Genomic DNA, 22,458 nt, shown 5'->3' on the forward strand with positions numbered 1-22,458 from the left:
AGCTGGGATTATAATCCATTTCTCCTGGTTCCACTGTTTTCACCCTGCCCACAAGTCCCCAGCCTATGTAGGGTAGCTCCGATGGCACAGTGAATACACTGCCATTCTCAGGCAAATGCCACTATTTTGGAGGTCATGTCTACATTTATGTTATAAAGGGTATTACTAGCATGTTTAGATAATGGTAAAGCTGGAATTTAGAAGTTGAGTTTCCCATTTCCACAGCTAAAATCTATCCACCGGACCACATCGAGCAGTGGTGCCAGCCCAAACCAGTGAATTGAGGGGTGCCATGGTAATGATATTTTTTATAGCTTTCATTACATAAATAAGACCCTGTTTTGCAGCACAATTAAAGCCTGCAGAAATAAAGTGAATAAGAGCATAAATAGAGCATGGCTACTGAATATTTTTCTTTGGGCTCGGGCTGTGGCGTTGGTGGATAATGTAATGTCCCATTGGTTTCCCATGAACAAGATACTATTTTATTCCAAGGGATCAGAAAGGAAGGGTGAAACGTTTCAGCATCACCCAGGAAGGAATGATAACATTTTCAGCATTTGAACCAACTAATTTTATCAACACTTACAGAATAGATGAAAGTGTGATACAGTAATGGGAATCAAATCAGAGGCACAATTTTAGCATTTAATAGCTCACATAATCTTGCATATTGAATTGTAACATGCCATTTGCACACTGCCACACAGAGAGATAAATATTTAGGGGGAACATTGATCACGATGTGTAATTTTTCACTGGTCATCGCACACATTTTCCACGGGCACATGGGAATAATGCAAACAACTAGATCGCTAGCTGCTGCTGTTTAAGGCACTATTTTGTGCAGCACAGACTGGACACACAGATGCACTTCATGCTAAAATATATCACCAAATGCCAGCTTTGGTTATCATGTAAGTTTGTGTAATTCTATCAAAATTTCACCAAATTTGGATCCAACTGTCGTGGAGGCAGTCAAAACTATGTCTCTTTGCATTGTGGCTTGTGCTGCAGCCCGGAAAAAGGCCACAGCACAACCCCTTGGCCATAAGGCATCTTTATAAACATCCCTGCACCCTGTGGCAAGCACCATGTGGTGCCTGTCACATGATGCGGGGATGTTTAGGGGGCACCATAGTGAATGCCACAAGGGACAGGGACCGTGCTAGGGGCCCCAGTAAAATCCTTTCTGCCAGCCTTTTCACGTGGAAGAACTGACATGAAATGGCTGGTGAGTAGGTGGATCGTAATCAACCACGGTGGTGCCCCAGAAGGCACCGCCTCCTTTGGGGGAATAAAATCCGCCCATCCGCCGAGCCTGTCAGAAAATGTTGGTAATTGCTGAGGTAATGCGGTCCAACACACGGTATTGTAATGCTCTGATCTGACCGGGGATATAGATGGCAGGGGGACCGGCACCAACAGCACATTGGTGTGATATCACTGACATTGTAATCAGCCCCTAAGTGCTTTGTGTTGTTTATGTATGGAAATTAGTAAATGATTCTCACCAGTAGGGAGATGTTCTGCTGTCATAAGTTTTAAGACATTGAACCACACAAAATATTGGAATGTTCCTGAATGTTGGATAAGGGTTACATTTTATTTGTCTAAAAATGTTGAAAGTAACTTCCTCCCGGGTGAATACCATGCATGTTATGCCTCGTGCTCTCACAAACCAAAACCTTACTGCATGAGACCAAACAAAGAAGAAGTGCTTACTTAGCAGAAAGCACCTTTCGAGACAAGTTTTACTTACTTTGGTAAGAAGGACAAGATTTAAGACGGTGTTAATTTCCCAATGGGAGGATCATCTAAGTCATGGAGGAAGACAAAGACAAATACATTTGTGTAAGTTCCTAACTAAAGGCTATTCTCCCACAGGACTACCATCAATTGGAATGTGTCCTGCTGAAATAGCAGATCAAAAGGTGTTTGCTAACCTGTAAACCATTCCTTGGCCCATCTGACCCCACAGGATTAATACCCCTTTGCACACACCCATGTAACCATCTGGACCATGGTAATTTATACCTCTTTACTGTTCCATCTGTCCATGCTCTGGAAAGGGGGTATTGAGCTTATGTCAAAAGGCCAGAAACTTTCCATAGCTCCCTGTTATCCTCCAAGCATCAGATGTATTGTGCCCTATGACACTAAGCAATGGGGATTCCTTAAGGGATCCTGAAGAATATCTGGGCAATAATGTAGATGGATAGAAAAATCCCAGGAAAGTTCATTCAGATCTGGATACCATATCTGAGCTCTCCAAATCGGAGTTACCACAACTAGATCTGCCTCATTGTCACCTTGTTTGTTTCGAAAGGTGGATTATCATCGAAAAAGGTTTCCCTGCTGTTTGACACAGTCTTGCAGAAAAGCATCTGTGGCCGTTGCATCTAGATCTGGTCTGCAACTAAAAGATTTGGAACTCAGATGGTCCAAGTCTGAAGGCAAAATGGTTAACCAAGAAGGGTCACCAAAACATAGATATTTGTTTAAAAAGAGATGAATGTAATAAAACCCTAAAAAAGTTAGGACTGTCAATCCGCTATTGTTTTCAATCTCCCCAGCAGATATTCTGCAGTCAATGAGATACTTTTGGATCTCCTTCTTCCCAGATGTTTGATGGATTGCCACATTGTCCTTCTAGGACAGTGGATTGAATGTTGTCCCTGGTCCGACACTGGACTGCAAAAGAGCCATCAAGCAGTTGTGTCCACTTATATTCCTCCTGTGGAAAAATCTCCACTTTAAGCTCCTTGGGCCTCTGTGTTGGCATCCACTTCATGAACAATAGTTGGTCAGGATCTCTCTTCCATTCCAAGTATTTTTGTTGGATACCCACCAATTCATGTCTTCTCTTGCTTCCGGAGAAAGGGATACATTCTGAGAATAAATGAGTGCTTTTCTGATGACTGCCTGAACTTGACATTTAAGTGGCACACACATACCTTGTAATGTTCTTTAAATGCCCTAGATAACTAGAAAATAATTGGTGTTTTTTCTGGCAGCAGCAGGAATGAGAGGAGGCTGTCATTACGGTACATTACGTGTTTTAGGTCTGGCTTCACAGTGCTAACTTAGAAGAATGCACCTTTCGAGACAGGTTTTATTTACTTTACCAAGAAGGACAAGATGTCAGACGGTGTTAATATCCCAATGGGAGGAATATCTAAGTCCTAGAGGAAGACAAAGCAAATACATTTGTGTAAGTTCCTAACTAAAGGCAAATCTCCCACAGGACTATCATCAATTGGAACATGTCCTGCTGAAATAGCAGATGAAAAAGTCTTTGCTAACCTGTAAACCATTCCTGGGCCCATCACTGCCAACTGAAAACTCCGAATACTGATAACATATGACCCCACGGGAATAATACCCCTTTAAAAACACCCATGTAACAATCTGGATCATGCTAATTTATTATTCTTAAATGTTCCAATTGTCCAAGCTGTGACAAGGGGGTATTGAGCTTGTGCCAGAAGACCAGATACTTTCCATAGATCCCGGTAATCCTCCAAGCCATCAGATGTAATGTACCCTATGACACTAGGTGATGGGGATTCCTTAAGGGATCCTGAAGAATATCTGGGCAATAATGTAGATGGATTGAAAAATCCCAGGAAAGTTTGTTCAGATCTGGATGCCATACCTGAGCTCTCCAAATAGGATTCACCACAACTAGATCTGCCCCTTTGTCACCTTGTTTGTGTCAAAAGGTGGGTTATCATCAAAAAAGGGTATCCCTGCTCTTTGACACAGTCTTGCAGAAAAGCATCTGTGGCCGTTGCATCTAGATCTGGTCTCCAACTAAAAGGTCAAGGAAGCTGATGGTCCAGCCTGAAGGCAAAAAGGTTAACCAAGAATGGTCCCCAAAACATAGATATTTGTTTAAAAAGAGATGAATGCAGCTTTGAACACTAAAATCCTAAACAAAAGTTAGGACTGTCAATCCGTTATTGTTTTCAAACCCCCAGCAGATATTCTGCAGTCACTGAAATACTTTTCTCTAGACAAAATTCCCAAAACCCCATGACAAATCTGCTAATGTGTTGGATCTTCTTCTTCCCAGATGATTGATGTATTGCCGCATTGTCCTTCTAGGACAGTGGATTGAATGTTGTCCCCGTTCTGACACTTGACTGCACAAGAGCAATCATGCAGTTTCAGCCAATTGATGTGTCCACTTATCTCAGAAGAAGTCTATATTCCTCCTGTGGAAAAATCTCCACTTCAAGCTCCTCAGCCCTATCTGTTGGCATCCATTTCATTAACCCCTTCGCTGCGGGGGTAATTCCTGCCACGGTGCGGGGTCCGCTGCGCCGCTGTGCTCGTGACGAGCCCAGCTCGTCATGACTCACAGTGGAGCTGAATGATTCTTCCGCACAGGTGGGGAATTAACCGTGCATGGGCGGGCCATGGCCTTTATGACGAGCTCGTCATGAGCACAGCTCTACTGTGACTCATGACGAGCTGAGCTTGTCATGAGCATGGAAGGGGTTAACAATAGCTGGTCTGGATCCAAGGATCTCTGTTACATTCTGAGTATCCTTGTTGGATACCCACCAATTCATTTCTTATCTTGCTTCCTGAGAAAGGGTACATTCTGAGAATGAATGAGTCTTTTCTGATGACATCAGGAACCTCCTAGACAGGGCAGAAACTACCTGAGCTTGACATTTCATGCGGCAGACACATACCTTGTAATGCTATTTAAGTGCCCTAGATAACTAGAAAGTAATTGGTGTTTTTTTTATGGAAGCAGCAGAAATGGGAGAAGGCAGTCATTACGGTACACTACTGCACATGGAGTTTTAGGTCTGGCTTCACAGTGCATTCATAAGCCAGGAAGGAACACCTCCCTCATGCAAAGTATTTCAAGGCATCAACACATTTAATGCTTCCATAGAACTATATAGAACATCTTATATTGAAACAGCAGTGTGGACTTAGGGGACACTGTTAAGGTCATTAGGGAAGCTATCATAATCATTTTCAGACATGCGCACACACTGTGAAGAGAGGAGGAATGCATTTGAGAAGGAAGTGGTTTGTAGGGGAAGGAGATATCAGGAATTTGACCTGGTTATAGTTAAGAAGAAGTCCTGTAGAAGTGATGTGAGGAGGTAAGAGGAATATCAGGTAAAAATGGCCTGGTGCAGGGAGTTACCACAAGGGAAAACTGTGAGTGTTGTTATCAAAGAAGAGTTAGAGAACATGAATTAGGAAATAGTGCGTGGCTCAGGCTGTTTCTAATTTGTCATGAGCTCCATCACAGCAGAAAAAGGAATAGTTCACAGAGGAGTGCAGGTTGCAGTGGTAAAGTAATTTTTGATAGTGGGAAGAGAAGAAGAACTTGGAATGATAGTGGGGTCAGGGTGAGTCATTTAATAACAAGCTAGGTGAAAAGGGAGTATGAAGCCCAACAGACAAAGCCGTCATGGAGTTTCAGGAAGGGGAGATAACATTGTTCAAGGTTCTCACCAGGAGCCTAATCATAATCTGTTTATTCTTGAAGGTGCTATCAGGAGGGTAGTTTTGAGGAGGGATTATGTAATAGAGAGTAGTTTAGGTCCATAGGGAATCTTGACCTTATGACAAATGTTCAGTTCACAATTGAAGAGATCAATCCACACTGACATTTTGAGAGAGATAACCTTGAGAGTGGTGTTTAGATTTCCACTCCTCAGGCATCTATATTTGGACAGAATTAGAGAGTTGGAGGATGTTCTTGCATCAGCCTATATTATATTTTTGCAGCATTTCTTGAGAGGTTTGGAGGGTAAATAATCATGTAGGATTCTGACTACCATACGATTCAGCTGAAGTGTACATTATTTTGCTATGTATAGCTAGTTATCTTTAGCTATCCACAAAAATTGAAATGTTACAAATACCAACACAGAGAGCACATTTGTGCAGAGCATACTGCAAAGTATAAACCATGATTGTACAAATGCAAATCAATTGTCTTTCTTTTCTCTCACAGGGTGATGTGTTGCAGGTAGAATGCACCTACAGCACCACAAAACGTACCGATGTAACATTTGTAAGTTAACTTTGATAATAGTGCTTTCAGTCACTTGTTTGAAATTGCTTGGACACAATACTTGCATAAATGTGTTCCTTCCTCAACTGATAAAGTCCTGCTGTGCCTGCAAGAAGAAAAGGAAATCAGCGTCAAGATCTTAGGTTGTGACAGACAAAAAAAGTTAATACTAGCCCTCAATTGGTGAATGCTTGAATATAACAAATATTTCCTTAACATGAAAAAATCCATTCACAGGCCCTAGAGCCTGGGTCGGTGCTACAATTGGGTGAATATACACAGGTACATTGCCTCAGCAGAAAGAATGTATGCAAGCGTATTCCCATGTACAATAATGATCTATAATAAACTTTCCTGCTAAGGGAAAGAGAGTACCTGAACAGTAAAATTACATTTTGCCTGGGTCTCTAAAAATGTTTCACCTAAGCAGTATAGAGAGAAAGGGCAGGAAAAACCATGCTGCTATAAAATGCTCCCATCTTTACTGGGGTTGGTGTGTGAGTGGAATCCTCATTTCTATACATTCCAGAAGTAATGTGTTTAATATTCTGCCAGCCCCACTAGCCTTACAGTAACAGGTCCGATGACAAACCTTTTCTTTATGAGCATTCAATGTTCCTGTTTATTCTTTTTCTTTAGGATGGACGCTAGGCCTGAACCTCTTTTTGTCACTATTTCTATTCATGCTCCATCCCTTTCTTCAGAATACTTAACATCCCACACAAGTTATGTAATTCCTCCTCCTTCACCTGGCCCCTTACGATATTGTTAATTCATTTAAATAGAATTTTTTAAAATTACACTAATGTATATTTATATTAATCAATAATATAGTCACTAATGCCCTATTTAGAGTGGCTGTTGTAAACCCTGGAGGTGAGGGATGGTGAAAAAAAAGTAATAACTCCCAAACCTGGGAAATGACTCCCATTGTATGGGGACCATTAGTTTTACACTTATTAACAGTCTCTCACTTTGAAAGTTTTTTTTGTCCAAAAATATAAAATGCTTCAAAAGTTTGACGTCAGCCGTCATGTTTGACGGAGCATTGCATCAGACTTTCACAAAATTGACAGGACCCGCAATGAAAACACAAAATTAGGTGGCAAGAGGACCCTAGGCCTGCAGGGTGGAAAGTCCTATGCCATACGAAGAGACTTATCCCTTCCCGCCAAATTATTAAACCAGGCTGTAAGGATAATGTGCACTTTGCAGAAATATGCTTGAAATTCCACGCATAGTCTTCCGCTGACCTTGAAATTAATTTCAAAAGGTTATAGCTAAATAGTTCTGCAAATGTCAGGAAGAGCTACATATTTGTATCAGTGAGAGTGACAGAATACCTTTTTGGTCCTGGTTTATGTCAGGCGAACAATTTAAGAGGAGTTAACAGGCTAACAGCCCTTGCCATTTTGAGATATGGAACAAGAAGCAACACTTATCTACAACCATGCACCTACAATATTGAAGACAATATGTTATCCCTTTTTGTGCAGGTAAATAGTCTACTCACTAATGTGGACATGCACTGTGATAGCTGTACATGACTAATCAGTTTTGATGTTTTTATTTTGTTTTATTTCAGGGTGGTTATAGCACAACCAATGAGATGTGCTTTGGTTTCCTGATTTACTATCCTGCAAACCTAATCGCTGAGTGCGCAAGCAACCCAGATTATGGATCACTGTCATCAACTTTTGGATTCAATATATATAGGTATGCCTACATTCTCATTTCCTATGTGATGTAGGTAATCATTGAGGCATATCTGTCATTTTATTTACACAACAAGAATACCTTTCATGTAGTTTACAAAGGGTGCTGCAAATTGTTCTGTTGTTGTGTTGACCATATCATAATTGTTTTCTCTGATTGTTCAAACTCTGCATTTGAGACATGCTGCTATTGGTACTAGGCCAATTCAAATCAGCAAAGGCAGCTTTTTCTAGGCTCACCTTGTGTCAAAGCTGCTTTTTCTCATTTGCTGCAGAACTAGAAACCTATGGATCAAGATTACTTATTCTGAAGATCTGATCCGCAACCAGATTCTACAATTTTATCACTGACCTTGAGACCAAATGCTATTGCACCATTTATAACTGTACCACCAGCAAAAGGAGAGCGAGAATCTAGATTTTGTAGGAGAAACATATATGGCACCTCAACTGTTTCCATTAAGGCCACTAATACTTCTGCACTTTTAAGCAGATAGATTATACTCTGTGAGGATCTTTCTAACAATGATCACAGATTCAGTCAAGGATAGACAAGAAGACTTCCAGGAGACTTTAAATGAAGGCATGACAGTCTTAAACCAAATAATATTAGATACTGCAGATTTGGTAACCTTTGCATACTACGAAGGTCTCACAGAGCAGAGAGCCTATAGGCTCCATTTTATCATAGATGAAACTAGCTCAATAATAGCTTAAACCTCATTGACTACCACCATTACCACCAAGCTGTAGAAGCTTGTAAACATAGCTGGTTCCAGTCCTAGAATACACACCTTAATATCAAGAATGGTGCCTGTCTGGGCCCAGTGACTATGAACCATGTGCCAGAAGGTTGCGTCAGAGGGGTTTCCAGACATGTTTCATTGAAATGCATATCTGCTCTTCAAGTTCCTCTAGTTCCTATTGGTAAGATTGATTTCCATTAAGAGATATTGCATCCACATTGGTCGACCAAAATGTCAGGAATTTGAAATCATGGGATATTGACCACCTGTGGTACCTCAGTAATGGCTTCTTGTGACACTGCTGTTGTAGAATTTGCTATCTTTTTTGCAGTTGAGGTGCTCTAGTAATGAAAAAAAAATAGAATCCAGCCATGGTTCATATAGGCGTTTTTACTTTGCTTACTTCTGCTGCTTTCACAAACGAGCAGTTCCAGGGGGAATCAAATCAAAAGCGTGGAAAAGCAGAGTCTTTTAATGACTGCCCATATCTTTATGATGTGTTATTTGTTTTTATTAGAATAGTCTATCTAACTCTAATTTATGTTGGCATCATCATTGTGGGGGAGGAGGATAATTACTAAACAAAATTATATGTCACAATCTCCACATCTAAACTGTCTTTAACTTTTTATCAGCAACCCTGCTGCATTGAACATGGTATCGTGGACACCTGAAAATATTTCGCTGGTACAAAAGGTCACCACGGAATCAACTCAGAATATTGCAATTCTACATTTTAATGTAAGTTTCTTCTATTTTCATGACAGGAATAAGAGAGTTTGTAAGATGTCTTAGAGGGATAGCAATACTGTGACTTGGAGAAATATGCAGAATGCAAGAGCATTTAATATGTGCACACATCTTCAGGTTGAGTAATATGGCATGGACACAATCACCTTTTCCATTGATGCACCTTAATGAGGAGGATAAAGTAACCATACTACTGCCTCATAATGTGTGGTATCTATTTAAGGCCTCTTTAATGTGGAAATACCAGGATATCCACAAGCTAGATTGGACTCATCACTTAGGATGCTCCCTGTGGTGTGAAAACACCTGTCAGCATGCAGGCCCCCAAAATGGGAACACCTATCTGATATCTCTTACAGGCACTGTCAATGTTCAGACAGGCAACAGGTGCATTTGAAGCTTGTCTCACTTTCTGTGCACTGATGATGTTTGTTTTCTAACCATCATATTTCATCCATCTTCAGAATAAACATACACACGTTGTCCTTGTTTCCCTCCTAGATATTTTGATAATAATGACTTTTGCTAATTTAGGTATCTTATGGAAATCTATCTTGAGGGTGCCTTAGGATATCTCCCATAAAAAGGCAAACGGGTTACCAATTTCCTTTATTTGCCTTGTTTCTAGCGGAGAGGTAGCACCCTAAAAACAATCTGGGACTCGTTGCACCAGAACGTTGCCTATACACTATACAGCAAGGGAACATTTGTTTATAAGTTCCAGGCATTCATAGGGTACACCAACAAAAAACACCATATTGAAGAGTAAACAAATGATGGAGAGCACCTCCTGAATCCTGAACAGTTTACATGTGGGGCTGCTGGTTTTATGTTGCACTTTATAAATTATGCAGAAATTGAAAGTAATATTCTGTGATTAACTGGTATTATGCCATACGGTATGCTACACTATTTTTGGACAATTTTGGGTATTTATACAACATGGATTTTAATGTCTCCCAACAGAACAATGCCGTAAATCTTGCAGATACTAATTCCCACACAATTAATAAACTCCACTGACCTCAGAGTCAAAGGTTTGTGTAAAGTATATACAATTTTACCAAATCTTACTGCAACATTTTTTATAGAAAAAATATACTGCGACACTGCTACTTTTGTGAGCATTTTAAATCCGTGCTCACTCTCTCTCTCTCCCTCTCTCTCTCTCTCTCTCTCTCTCTCTCTCTCTCTCTCTCTCTCTCTATTTATTTCTCTCAATCTTTCCGAACAAAAGAACATCAACAATTGTAAGAGATTTACACTTACAATTTTGTGTACATATTTAGTAACTTAGTAACTTTTTACATGATTGCCTCTTCGAGAGATCTGCAATGTGAATGTGAGTTATAATATTTGGGTTTGGGGTTCAAAGGTTGGGGAGAGAGTCTGCTACCTGCAAATTCGGTACATATTAAAACATCTGTCTTCTTCAGACCGCTATAGCTGAGCTGGTTGTAAGAATAGGGTTGGAGTATGTACAAAAATTGTTTCCATTTTTTCTTTATATCAAGAAATCATTCTCCTTAAAAACAGTTTATAGTCAGATTGATGGTATTAGGTTTACTTAGGAAGTACAAATTGAGATTTGAAAAGTAGTGATGCATGGTCCAGAGACAGGGTCAGGGCTCACTATCTGGAATTTGTGAATTTTTAAAAAAGGTTGAGAGGGCTATTGATTGATTTATGTGTATTTGAGAAATTAACATAGACAGAATTAAAGAGTGACTCCCAAGAATGGTCTTACCTCGATAAATAATACATAAAAGTATGATCCACTGACGTTGCGTGAAGCTTAATCACTTTCCAGAGAGAGATGTGATCATTATCACCAAAGTCAGTGTTTATTTTAGAATGCTCATGCCACATCTGTGCAAGGACTGATAGAAACAGTTTTGATTGTATAGCATGAGGATCTTCAAGAAAGCCGGTGTCCGGACTAAAGGAAGTACGGACAACAGGGATATGTTATGTGTGGTGTAATGATTCAAAAGTGATCTCTTATCAAACAATGCTGAAGATATTACTTTGCAAGGAGTCATAAATGTAGTGCAACCACATCTCTCTGGCATGATAGGGAATATTTACAATGTGAAAGACACTACATACAGAACGTCCTTAATTTCCTATCATAGGAAGCATTTGGTAAATTTTGTATGATTGCCATTAACATTTCTATGTATTTCTGAGGAAAGGTTAGCTGTCCATGATGTAGGACCTCAGGACCCAGACAGTCAGGCTGAGAGAGAACTAACGTTGTGGAAGAATAGTATTCCCTGGTTTCTGAATAGCATGTACAGTATGCCTGGATGTCCTATAAAATGTGACAGAAAGCATCAACAGGCCAGGATCCCACATATGCGTTGCTCAAATGAGAATGTCCAATGAGAATGATCATGGAAGCCAAAGTCCAGAACATCTTCAACAGAATTGACGGGAGGCATATAATTATGCCCCTAACAATCATATTCTTCCAAGGCACCAGAAATAGATGATCACAGGTATAGTGTTTTGTTTTTACAGCAAGTAGACCATCAAGAGACTCAGTCAAAGTGTTAGATATGTTGCAAACTATCTAGATTCAGCTCTTAATTGTCCTCCTTAGATCATTTGTTTCCTCATTGCATAAGACTTGGAGATGATAGATTGCAAGGAGAACACTGTGTCTTATCTCTCTCTGCCAAACCTATTGGTCTTACCTAGAAAACGTGATCTACATTGTTCCCTTTTGCTCCATCTAAACTGATGTATTTTTGTCCCGGAAGCCTTCAAAGCACCATGTGAAGCACCAACATGATACCAGTGAGAATCAGTATAACGGGCAATAAAGATTTTTAGCATGTGAACTCTATTTTGCTGCCTAAACTTTAAGGGAAGCTTCCCTAAATACTGTATCTTTAATTTGCAATAGCTCCTTAATATTCAGTATGTTTCTAAGGTCCATCCACCAGCCTAAAATATGGAACGCTTTAGACCACATTACAATTCTGTTTTCAGATTTCGTCAAAGTCTGTGCCAATGGAGTTCACCATATTCACCATATTCTTGTAAATGCTAATATGCAAATGGATGTTTGAGATCAAAGAGTTGTAACACAACATCAGGCTTAATAGAGATGCAATTATTCTTGCCAAAGGGAATTTCTCAAATATGATGCCTTGGGTCCCTCTCTGAAACATAAGCCTTTCAAAGGAAAGTGAATCAAGTCATTACCATATTAATCTTTCCTAAAGACTGCAACTCAGTCTGAGACATCACCGTCAAATGCTACCACCCCAAGACATCTATAATGTAATTGGCCAGTGGTTAGTCAATCAGATCTTGAAACAAGTATATACCTTGTAACAGAAGATACACTGCAACACATCATAGTAATCTGTAAATGCACAGTGCCTATTTCATTCTGAAAGCTAGAAACATGAATTGAAAATAAGCCTGTCCCACCACAAAGTGCAGAGATAGTCAGAGACACTGTCTGACAGGAAAGTGCATTTTGGTATAAGCAGAGAGTCCTGGTAGATGGTTACTGAGATGAATATGGCAGTCCTTATTTATTCTCTCAGTCTTGATTTGGTGAGGAACTTTAGATGTAGAATTGGTCTATTACTTCATACTACTGTTTTCCTGCATGCTAGAGAATCTCTGCAGTATTCTTCATGTTCTTGCAATTGATGGAGTGTCACATTTGTCTCTCTATTTGCCGGGTAAGTAACATCTGCCACATGATTGAACACCAGATGGTCCACGGAGCATCACTCTAGCCTGTGTGGCATTTCCACAGAAAACGAATAAACTTCAAATCACAACCTTCAAAATTCAAGAGCAACTAATATCCTTTTCCCGGGTGGTATGATTATCTTGAACCCGCCTTCCACTAGGATGCCATGCAGCAGGGGTCATTGGAAACCGACAATTACATCCCTGTTGTCATTCTATTGAAATTTGAAGGTCATAGTAGTTTCTTCTCTGAGTGTTTCTCACCTAGGCGGACAAAATGCATTTCTAATATGCCTTACGACAGCACTGTCTTTATTGTTTGTTCTCATTTGATTCATTTCTTCAGCTGTACACATACATGACAAGGTAGTATCAGTAAAACAGGTTCCTGTTGCCCAGCTGAGTCTCAGACCATATTTCTGATTACCCCAAACAAGAGTAACTCTGAACTACTACTGCAAGAGCACCTCTAGCCTCTTGTCATTAAGTGAGCATTGAATAAAATATTCCATAATATTCAATCTATCTAGTCTGCTCAGAAAGCAGTTGTCAGTAGTCTTTCATGGACCTTCTTTCTCAGGATATTCCATAATGAAATGTGTCATTAGGTGCTGCAGTACCATGACTTCTGGGGAGCCTTTTAGACACTGGTGATCTGGCCAAGTAATTTGATGTACCACTCAAGAAAAGAAAGAATACAATTTGATATCATAAATATTTGCTCTACACAAGTTGAAATAGTCATTCAAAAGCAAAAAGGGCAAGCTCCTCTCTTCAAGCAGGGCTTTCAATTAACAAATTTCCAAAGGTGCTGAACTGGATATTATTTAAAATGGGCTTGTTGACAACAATAATAGGCAGAAGAACAGAAGGAGGGGTAGGTTGCAGGTACCACGACCAGCATGTCTATATGTGTAGAGGAAACATCTGAGGTGGCAGAAGCGGAAGCATGAGACTTCTACGACATGTCTTCAGGAGTGATTTTCTACTAGTATTGAGCCTACAAGTCTGGATAGCGGTACAGTTTAGAGCTATATGATGAAATAAGTTAAATCAAGACAAATCTGAGATTCTGAAAATGGGATTTCACTGGACGCATAAAAATATGCAGTAAAGAGTATGAATTATATCGGTGTTAAACCTACACCAAATTGTAAGATATCAAGAGATGCACATTATAATGTCGGACCTTACCCATGCACTGACCGCTCTTCTTTTGTTGGAAAGTAGATACTCTTATTTCTTCATTTTTATATAGGGATTGAAATAGATAAAACAACCAATGATATGAGAACAGTGAGCTTTTCCCAGTATTCTATTTTAGTATTGGCTTCCACTATGTAAGAAACCCCCATGTTTAATTATGTAGTATTAGCAGTATGAGATAAAGTGCTCATTTTAGTATTACTCCAACATTTTGTTCGGTAACACTAACCCAAACACATTAAATACTAAGGTTTTCTAATCTAGGCAATGTATGGATAGATAATCAGAAATATGTTTTGTGACAAAATCGAATGGATATAACCACTTTTAGGATGATTTTAGTGATATTTAAATACCTATGTATCCTTGTGGGTCAAAATCCAATTTTTATGTTAGTTATATTGAGAGAATATTTACATTTGTTTAGCAGAACAATGATGAGTTTGATATCCCACAGACTTAATTGTATAAATATCTATTGATATGCCCAATCTTCAACAAAAGGAGCTGTTTGATCAAGCCCTTTAGGCAGGGTTATTCCCTAATGATTTGCCTTCTTACTCCTATTTTTTTCTGACTTGTTTTTGTTGGCTCTAGGACTCTGGGCACTTTACCACTGCTGATCAGTGCTAAAGTGCATATCCTCTCTGTGTAAATTGTAATTCTGATTGGGTATTTATAATTGATATATTGTATTGACTAGAATGCCTCTAATAAAGTGCACACTGTTTGCTCAGGGCCTGCAAATCCAATGCTACTAGTGGGCATGCCATTACATCGTATATCACTACAATGCATGCCATTACAACGCATTACCCCTACACGATCCAACACTTACCCTACTGTTGTACTCACTGGATTGGGAATAGTATTTTTTACCCCTACACTATCCAACACTTACCCTACTGTTGCCCTAATAGTCGAATGTGTTGTAATGGTATGCGTTGTAGTGGTATGCATTGTAATGGAATACATTGTAAATGTAGTATCTAAAAATGCATTGTTATAACATGCGTTGTGAAATCATGCGGTGTAATGGATGTTTCGATGTAAAAACTGTCTTGTAAAGGCATACGTTGTAAATGTTTGTATTGTACCGTGTCCTATTCAATCTTGTAAGTGTGCCCAAGTGCAGGTTTAACTACCATGTCGATCGAGCAAGTGTACCTTCTTGCCAGGCCTTTTATCACAAGTACAGGTACAACTAAGGCAGGCCCAAAGTAGGCTCATGGGCAGGGTGCACTGTATGTAAAAAGTAGGACATGTGTTGGTGTGTTTTAAATGCCCTGATAGTTAAATACTGCTAATGTTTTACTATTTCAAGGACTATCTCTCTCTTAGGTTATCATTGGAGCTGCCTTGTAACACCCTACACTTGTAACTTTCAATTGAGGAGAGATAGAGATTTGAAAATTGGGCTCATGGAGCTCAGAATTTAAACACCTATCTTTTAGTAAAGATTGTTTTAAAATTGTGTGTTTGAAAATGCCACTTTTGAGAAGTGGGCATTTTCTTGTTTAACCAGCCTGTGCCTCTTGAAGCCTTTGGAATCACAATCTGGTTTAGTCTGATAGGGGGTGGTATGTGCTTCCACTCTAAAAAGTTACACCCAGGAAGTTGAGGCGTGTCCCGCATATCCTGATGGCTCATCAACAGGCTGATGGGCCTTCCTGAGCTAGAGTGGGTGGTGGGAAGAGTTTTCACTGACCCTTTGCATTGGGCTGTGCCTGGCCTCCCACAATGCTCTCTCTAACCCCTGAAGTGTGTATGGAGCCAAGGCAGGGCAATAGATTGCGGACAACAAATACTTTGCTATGATGTACGCCTACTTCAAAGTCCAAAACGGGTATAAGTATTGGACCTAAAATCCCAGACTTTTATAACACTTCTGGACTGAGGACTCTACCTAGAAACAGAACTGAAGAGCTGTCAGGAGGAGTACTGTCCCTTTGCTTTGTGTTACTTTCCTGGGTTGATCTGCAGTTAATGCTTCTGTCTGTGGGCAGTGAAAGGACTGGACTTTGCTATTGAATCCTGTTTTTAAAGTTTCTCCAAGGACTTGTGTGTGCTAGTCTCCTATAAAGAAGTCTCAGCGACACAAATGACAACCAGCAACTCTGCTGGTGCTGCTGGACTCTGCCATCTGTGAGTCCTACCCTTGACTGAGATGTCTTCCTCCAGTAAAAGGGCCTCAGAAGTGGATGTATTCTGCATCTGATCTGTGTAAGTACTGGATAGAAGCAACACAAAGCTTTGCAAAGCCTCTTGGAGCCAACGCTGGATAAAGCCAAGCTTCTGCCTCACAGCTGACAGCTCCTCGGAAACCAATGTCGGTTGGTGCAAATTCCTGCTGTGAAGCTTCTCAGAAGCGACACTGTGCGATGCGAACCCTCACCAAGTCCCACATACAGCTGACAGCCGGATGACGTGAAGCCTCCTCGAAGCCTCTCTGTGCTGCATCCCAGAACCGATTCTGGATGACGCAAGCCTTTGCAAAGCAACCTACCATCTCCGGTGCACAAGGCATCGTACCTCTGCTCAAAGTTTTACACTGCAACCCTCGGTGACCAGAACCGTCTTCCATTTTGATGCATTCCTTCAGCTTACAGTCTGGATTCCACACAACCCATCCACTGTGTGCAGTAGAACTGATGCATCGCCTCCCCAGGACCTCGAAAACGTACACATCGCTGTGTTTTCCGATGCTTCCCTCCTCTGCAGCTGTTTTTCTTTGCGGCTTTTGATGCATCTAAGGTACTTTGTGTAAAATCACCACATCCATAGAGTTTTATAGACAGAATTGCTTAAACCTTGAAAAAGTTATATTTTGAGTTATGTATGCTGGATTTTTGTTGTTTGATTAAGATACAGATTTCTTATTTTTCTAAACTGCTGTGGTGTCCATGTGTAGTGTTTTCAATGTGTTAATGTGTGTGTTATACGCACATACTTTACTCATTGTCTCTGAGATAAGCCTGACTGCTCATGACAATCTACCAAGGGGATAAGCAGCGGTGATCTTGAGTGTGCAATTCCTTTACACTGTCTAGAAGGAAGGGTCCCTACTTGGACAGGGTGTAAGCCACTGCCAACTAGAGACCCTCATTCCTAACGGGGGATAGAAAGAGCTCCTGACTGTTTATTGGAAATATGCAGGGGAAGTGTTGTCTGGAACTGGGGATATGTGTGTGTCATTTAGAGGAAGACTCAGAGAGGATCTTTGCATATTTCCATGTTTTGTTGAGGCTAAGGAAGATGAGATACATACAAGGATGTTAAAGTCATCAAATTGGCTGGGAGGTGAGATTGGGTTAATCATTATTCAGAATGGTGCATTGCGTTTTGCATCTGCACCTACATGTATTTGATTCTTTCAGCACACAAGCTTAGATTGCTAACAGATATACTAATAAAGGATCCTTCCATCCCAGATGTAGATTTCAAAAGGCCGACTAAGAGCAAATGTTTACCACTTGCCCGGCGATACAAGCTTTTTAGGGATGAGGTATTTATTAGAAATATATTTAGAATGGGGCTTTTTTAAGGTTTGATAATGTATTGACAATGCTAGGATTCAATAGGGGTTTCAAGTGTAAGATTTGGTTCAGCAGAGAAATAATACTGCACAAGATATCAATGGGTTGAGTAAGGATCTATTGGATGTTTTCGATGTTGAGAAGCAGCTAAACTTGGACAGCCCCACACCATTTCCTAAATGTGTTTGGGAGAAAGCACAGGTGTATATGTTGGATTTATTGAATCATTAAAAACTGACCACGAGACCCCTGACATTGCACATGCATGATTAGAAATTATAAGCACTTTAGGTATTATGTATTATAATTGTAAGAAAGTGTACCTTGAACACTGTAGGGCATAATAAAGAAAAGATGAAAACTGTATTGAGACCATCTGTTGTTCAGTTGAAAGAACTACTTAACATTAATGTTTTCCCCAAAGGTGCAGCTACCAAGCTAAAAACAAAATGTAAAGGCACCACAACCTAGTAGTACTGCTTTTTCCTCTGACACTTCAAAGGTAACCAAATACTTAAAGAGAGATTAAAAAATGTAAGTCTTTTGAGGTACAGCCTCATGGCCAGGAATTATTCAAAGGTGAGAAATTGCAGATGAGCAATAGGTGCAGCATTAACCGATCTTTACTGTAGGAATTAGATTGTTAATTATCGAGGGTATAAAGCAATAGTCTTAATGTGAGTTGGAACTGAGTCTCCACAAATCCAAACAAACCGGAGTTGCCCATTAACCAAGACTAGTATTAGGGGCATTAAACATGAGAATCCACAATGGCTCACAGTGGTATCATTATGAATACAACCATAAATCATGAGATTTGTGAATTATTCTCCAAGCTATTCCAATCTAAAGAGAAAGCATACTTGCTCACAAACCAAAATCTCTCACAACATTTTTTAATGCACTTTCATGCAATATGTAAATACATGTAGCCAAGAAACTGGGAAGAAATAGGGAGCGGTAGAGCACGACTTTAAGTGGAAGAGTCTTCCTTTTCTTATGATTTGTATACGGTCAGTATCTAAAGGTATGGCTGTTTTTGTGGGTGAGCAATGACCCTAAATCAATAAATGTCAGTGGTAGCTTTGCAAGCTTAGAGTGTTCACATACTCTCGGTGAAATGGGCCCCTAAGAGGTCCTCTGTGTAGTCACAGGGGCTCTTGCTTGGGGGACCCCTTGCTTGTGGATTTCTAGATTATTTAGTTGACTCTTGTATGTGATTTGTGCCTCTACTGCAAAACCAACTGTCTTGAAGGTATGTTTAGGAAAATTGGCCAACTTTGTATAGCCTCTTTGGACACCGAAAATAGGAAGCACCTCTGTCTAGTACAGTTATTCATAATTGAGTTATGACATTTGGGAAACCTAAGTCCTAAGCTCTTTTGAAATGCCACAGGGAGCAAGGTGGTGGCTGCTTGAATGCTGTGCGAGCCACCTGCCCATGCGTGCCAATATTAACCAGTTTCCTTCTGACACTAAGTAATGCAGATGGTGTTATTTCCGGTTGTTTAAAGTCTGCAATCCCACCTGAAAGGAAAAATCTATTTGGAGCATATTGAAGCTAAAAGTTTACTGTACAACTACTCCAAACCACGGCAGAGGTGGCTGGCGGGTTTGACTCTCGAGGCTGGTGGAACCAGCAAGTTGCAATCGCTTTTACAGGGAATAAGGCTGCTAAGGATTGCAGCACAGTTAGAGCACCCACAGGAGCGTGGGAGCCTCTCTCCACTGGAGGACGTTGGTGGGGCAAAGGTTGGAGGACCATCTGGCGATAGGCGTGATGTGGAAGACGCAGGCAGTATAGCAACTTTGAAGGGATTATGTCTAGTGCAGACCTACCAAAAGGGAAACAGGCAGTAATCCTAGAGGTCTTTGCAGGATCTGTTGGCGCAGCAACAAGAAAGTTGGCTCCCTGGAGGCTCCGGCTGAGTCCCTTCATGCAAGATGAATGTCCGCAAATGTATTTTTAGGTACAAGTACCATGATAATCGCTCTACCTGATTTAACCTGTTTGACATCACTGAGCAATATAGTAGAGGATAAGGATTGTTTAAACCCGCCTCCAAGCGAGATAGGGGCCAGGGTATTGCGTCTCTCCATTTATCCAAGCTTTGTCAACTGAAGGCCTGGCTGACTCAGAAAATCAACTCATGGGGGGGTAGCACCAGCCTAATCCCGGTGGACAGAAGCTGAAAGCAAGGGCAGAGATGCCCGGATGGGGCAGAGACATTGTTTTCTCTTACTGACGTTTCTGATCTATCTGGGGCTAGTGATATCCAATCTGATATGGACACAGCACCACGCACCTCTGTGGTCTGTCTTGACAGTTCTTCAGTCATGCCGGCCACTCAAAAATGGGTGGCCTCTCTTTTAATGGAAAATTGTTATCTGGAGAGCATGGATTTGAGTCTGATCGTAGCTCTACAAATCAATTGAAATGGGACTATTTTGATTCAAATTTGGTTGTGGGGAGGGTGGTTCAGCAGCTGGAGGAACCCTGCAGGAAGTGCCAGTCTTGAATCTGAAGTCTGCATCTCCCCCCTTGATGTGACTGATTTATTCCACACAGAAAGAAATACAAATTGAATCAACAGTAAAAGGGGAAAAAACTGCTGCAAGGACTGCACAAGAAGCTAGTGGTTGCAGAAAATTATGGAAGTACCTAGGGCCGAAGAATTAGAACAGACTCAGCTGTGTGTTGCGGTTGGCAAATACAGCGATAGTTGATATTGCAGCAGAAAATGTCACAGACAAATATTCAGCCTGGAAGGATATGATGTATGAATTTAATGAAAGGTTGAGCCATCTGCTGGCCATGTGCAAAAGAAAGAAGTTAACATATGGTCAGATTAGGGAGATTCGGGATCCATTCAGTGGGTTGACCTCTGATCCGGTTGGCATAGGATCCTCCTTTCAAAAATATTATCAGCAATTGTATATGAAAGTGACATTGCAAATAGGCCAAGAAATTGATGAACACCTAGAGGTTATGCAATATGGGGGATTAACTACAGAAGAGAACGAACTGTTGGAGGACCTAATCTTGGGAGAAGAGGTCAATAAGGCTATTCAATCTGTATCTGCTAGGAAAGCAGATTGGACAGATCTTATACCGATGGAGTTTTATAAGGTGTTTGCCTCCCTCCTGCAAGCTCCAATGGGGGAGTTAAAAAAAAAACACTATCAGGAAGAGAGGCACCAGAGTATTAGGCTTTGGCTAATATAATAGTTTTCCCTAAGAAAGGGAAACCTGCCCAACAACTAGAATCATACCGGCCAATCACTTTGGTTAATAGTGACGTTAAAATCTATGCCAAAGTTTTGGCCATCACATTGTCTAGGGTCATCAAGAAAATAGTCTCTCCAGCTCAACACGGATTCAATCCTAGATAGAGTACAATAGACTATATTCGCCAGGCATTCACATTATTTGATGCCGCAAGGGTAGCCGGAGGTCCTATGGCTCTAATTCTGCTTGACTCAGAGTAAGGTTTTGATAGGGTCTCCTGGCCTTTCCTACAGGCAGTAATGGATAAAAAAGGTCTGGAACCAGGGTTTATTACTGCAATTCAATCTCTATGTCACAATCCTGTCACCATGATCTCAGTAATGTGAGGGATGTCCGATTTAGTAGCTATAGCACGCGGTACAAGACAAGGGTGTCACTGTTCTCCTCTATTGTTCCATTGATTAAGAGAATCACTGATAATCCCTTAAATTTACTGATGTATTATAAAGGGGGGAGACGAAAAGCATACCCTAGGTAGGCATGGGCGGAAAATCCGTTCCGCTCGCGGATTTTGCGGATTTTCGGGAAATCCGCAATCCGCGAGATTTGCGAATTTCCTGAAAAATCCGCAAATCCGCGAGCAGCGGATTTTGCTCGCACTGCTCGCACTGTTCGCGTGAGTTCGCGCCCCGCGAATAAGTGCGAAATTGCAGAAATACGATTTTAGCAAAACTGAAAGTAACTACTTACCAGGTTCAAAAGTTCAGGCTCATCATTAGTAGCCATTTCCTGTAGTGCTTCCTGAGGGGCCCCTCCAGAGTTCAGTTGCCAGTTGCAACTATTATGTGACCCTGCTCTGAACCTCAGAATAGTTACACATATGCCACAAAGGTCCTGAATTACAGCTAAGGGAGACAAGCAGGAGCCAGGCTGGAAGTTAAAATCCATTAATCAGCCCCTAATTCATTATTGTCAGTTGGGGCAGGGCAGGTGTTGTAACTAATTTTGCAACAATGAAAGCACTTAGCAAGTGCAAAAGATCACTAATCAGGGCGCACTAAGGAAGCAGGTGCCAGCTAAAAAAATATTCTGTGACACATTAATCAGCCCCAAATTAATTCAGGTCACTTGAGGCAGGGAAGGTGTGCTTTGCTTTGCCAAAAATAATGTACACTGGACAACCAGAGGGTGTGGTGATGAAACAGAGGGTGGCATGGGTGGGCCAGAGGGTGGCATGAGTAGTCAGAGAGTGGCAGTGGTGACAGAGAGTGGCAGTGATGAAGAAGAGTGTCCCAAACAGGTTGGACACGTAGAAACAACAAGTTCGCAAAACTTGCGACCCGACAGGTAAGTTCGCAAATTGCGAAATTGTAAAAACCCTCGCGAACTGGCAGAAACACGGGCGAACACAAAAAAAAAAAAAAATCCGCAAATTCGCGGGAATTCGCGGATTTTGCGGATTGCGAGTTTGCAAATCCGCAAATTCGCGGATTGCCAATCCGCA

The 22,458-nt window shown here is 40.8% G+C and overlaps 1 protein-coding gene across 1 annotated transcript in view; it reads left to right on the forward strand.

The window, feature by feature from the left end:
* Nucleotides 1-22,458, forward strand: part of LOC147700820 (putative DBH-like monooxygenase protein 2) — a 125,393-nt gene that overhangs the window by 98,214 nt on the left and 4,721 nt on the right. The window contains exons 10-12 of the mRNA XM_086929741.1: nt 5,996-6,055; nt 7,641-7,771; nt 9,152-9,257. Of these exons, the coding sequence (XP_086785867.1) occupies nt 5,996-6,055; nt 7,641-7,771; nt 9,152-9,257 (297 nt within the window). The remainder of the gene's footprint in view (nt 1-5,995; nt 6,056-7,640; nt 7,772-9,151; nt 9,258-22,458) is intronic.

The sequence above is a fragment of the Lissotriton vulgaris genome, chromosome 7 (genome assembly GCF_964263255.1).
Source record: "Lissotriton vulgaris chromosome 7, aLisVul1.2, whole genome shotgun sequence".
NCBI lineage: Eukaryota > Metazoa > Chordata > Amphibia > Caudata > Salamandridae > Lissotriton > Lissotriton vulgaris.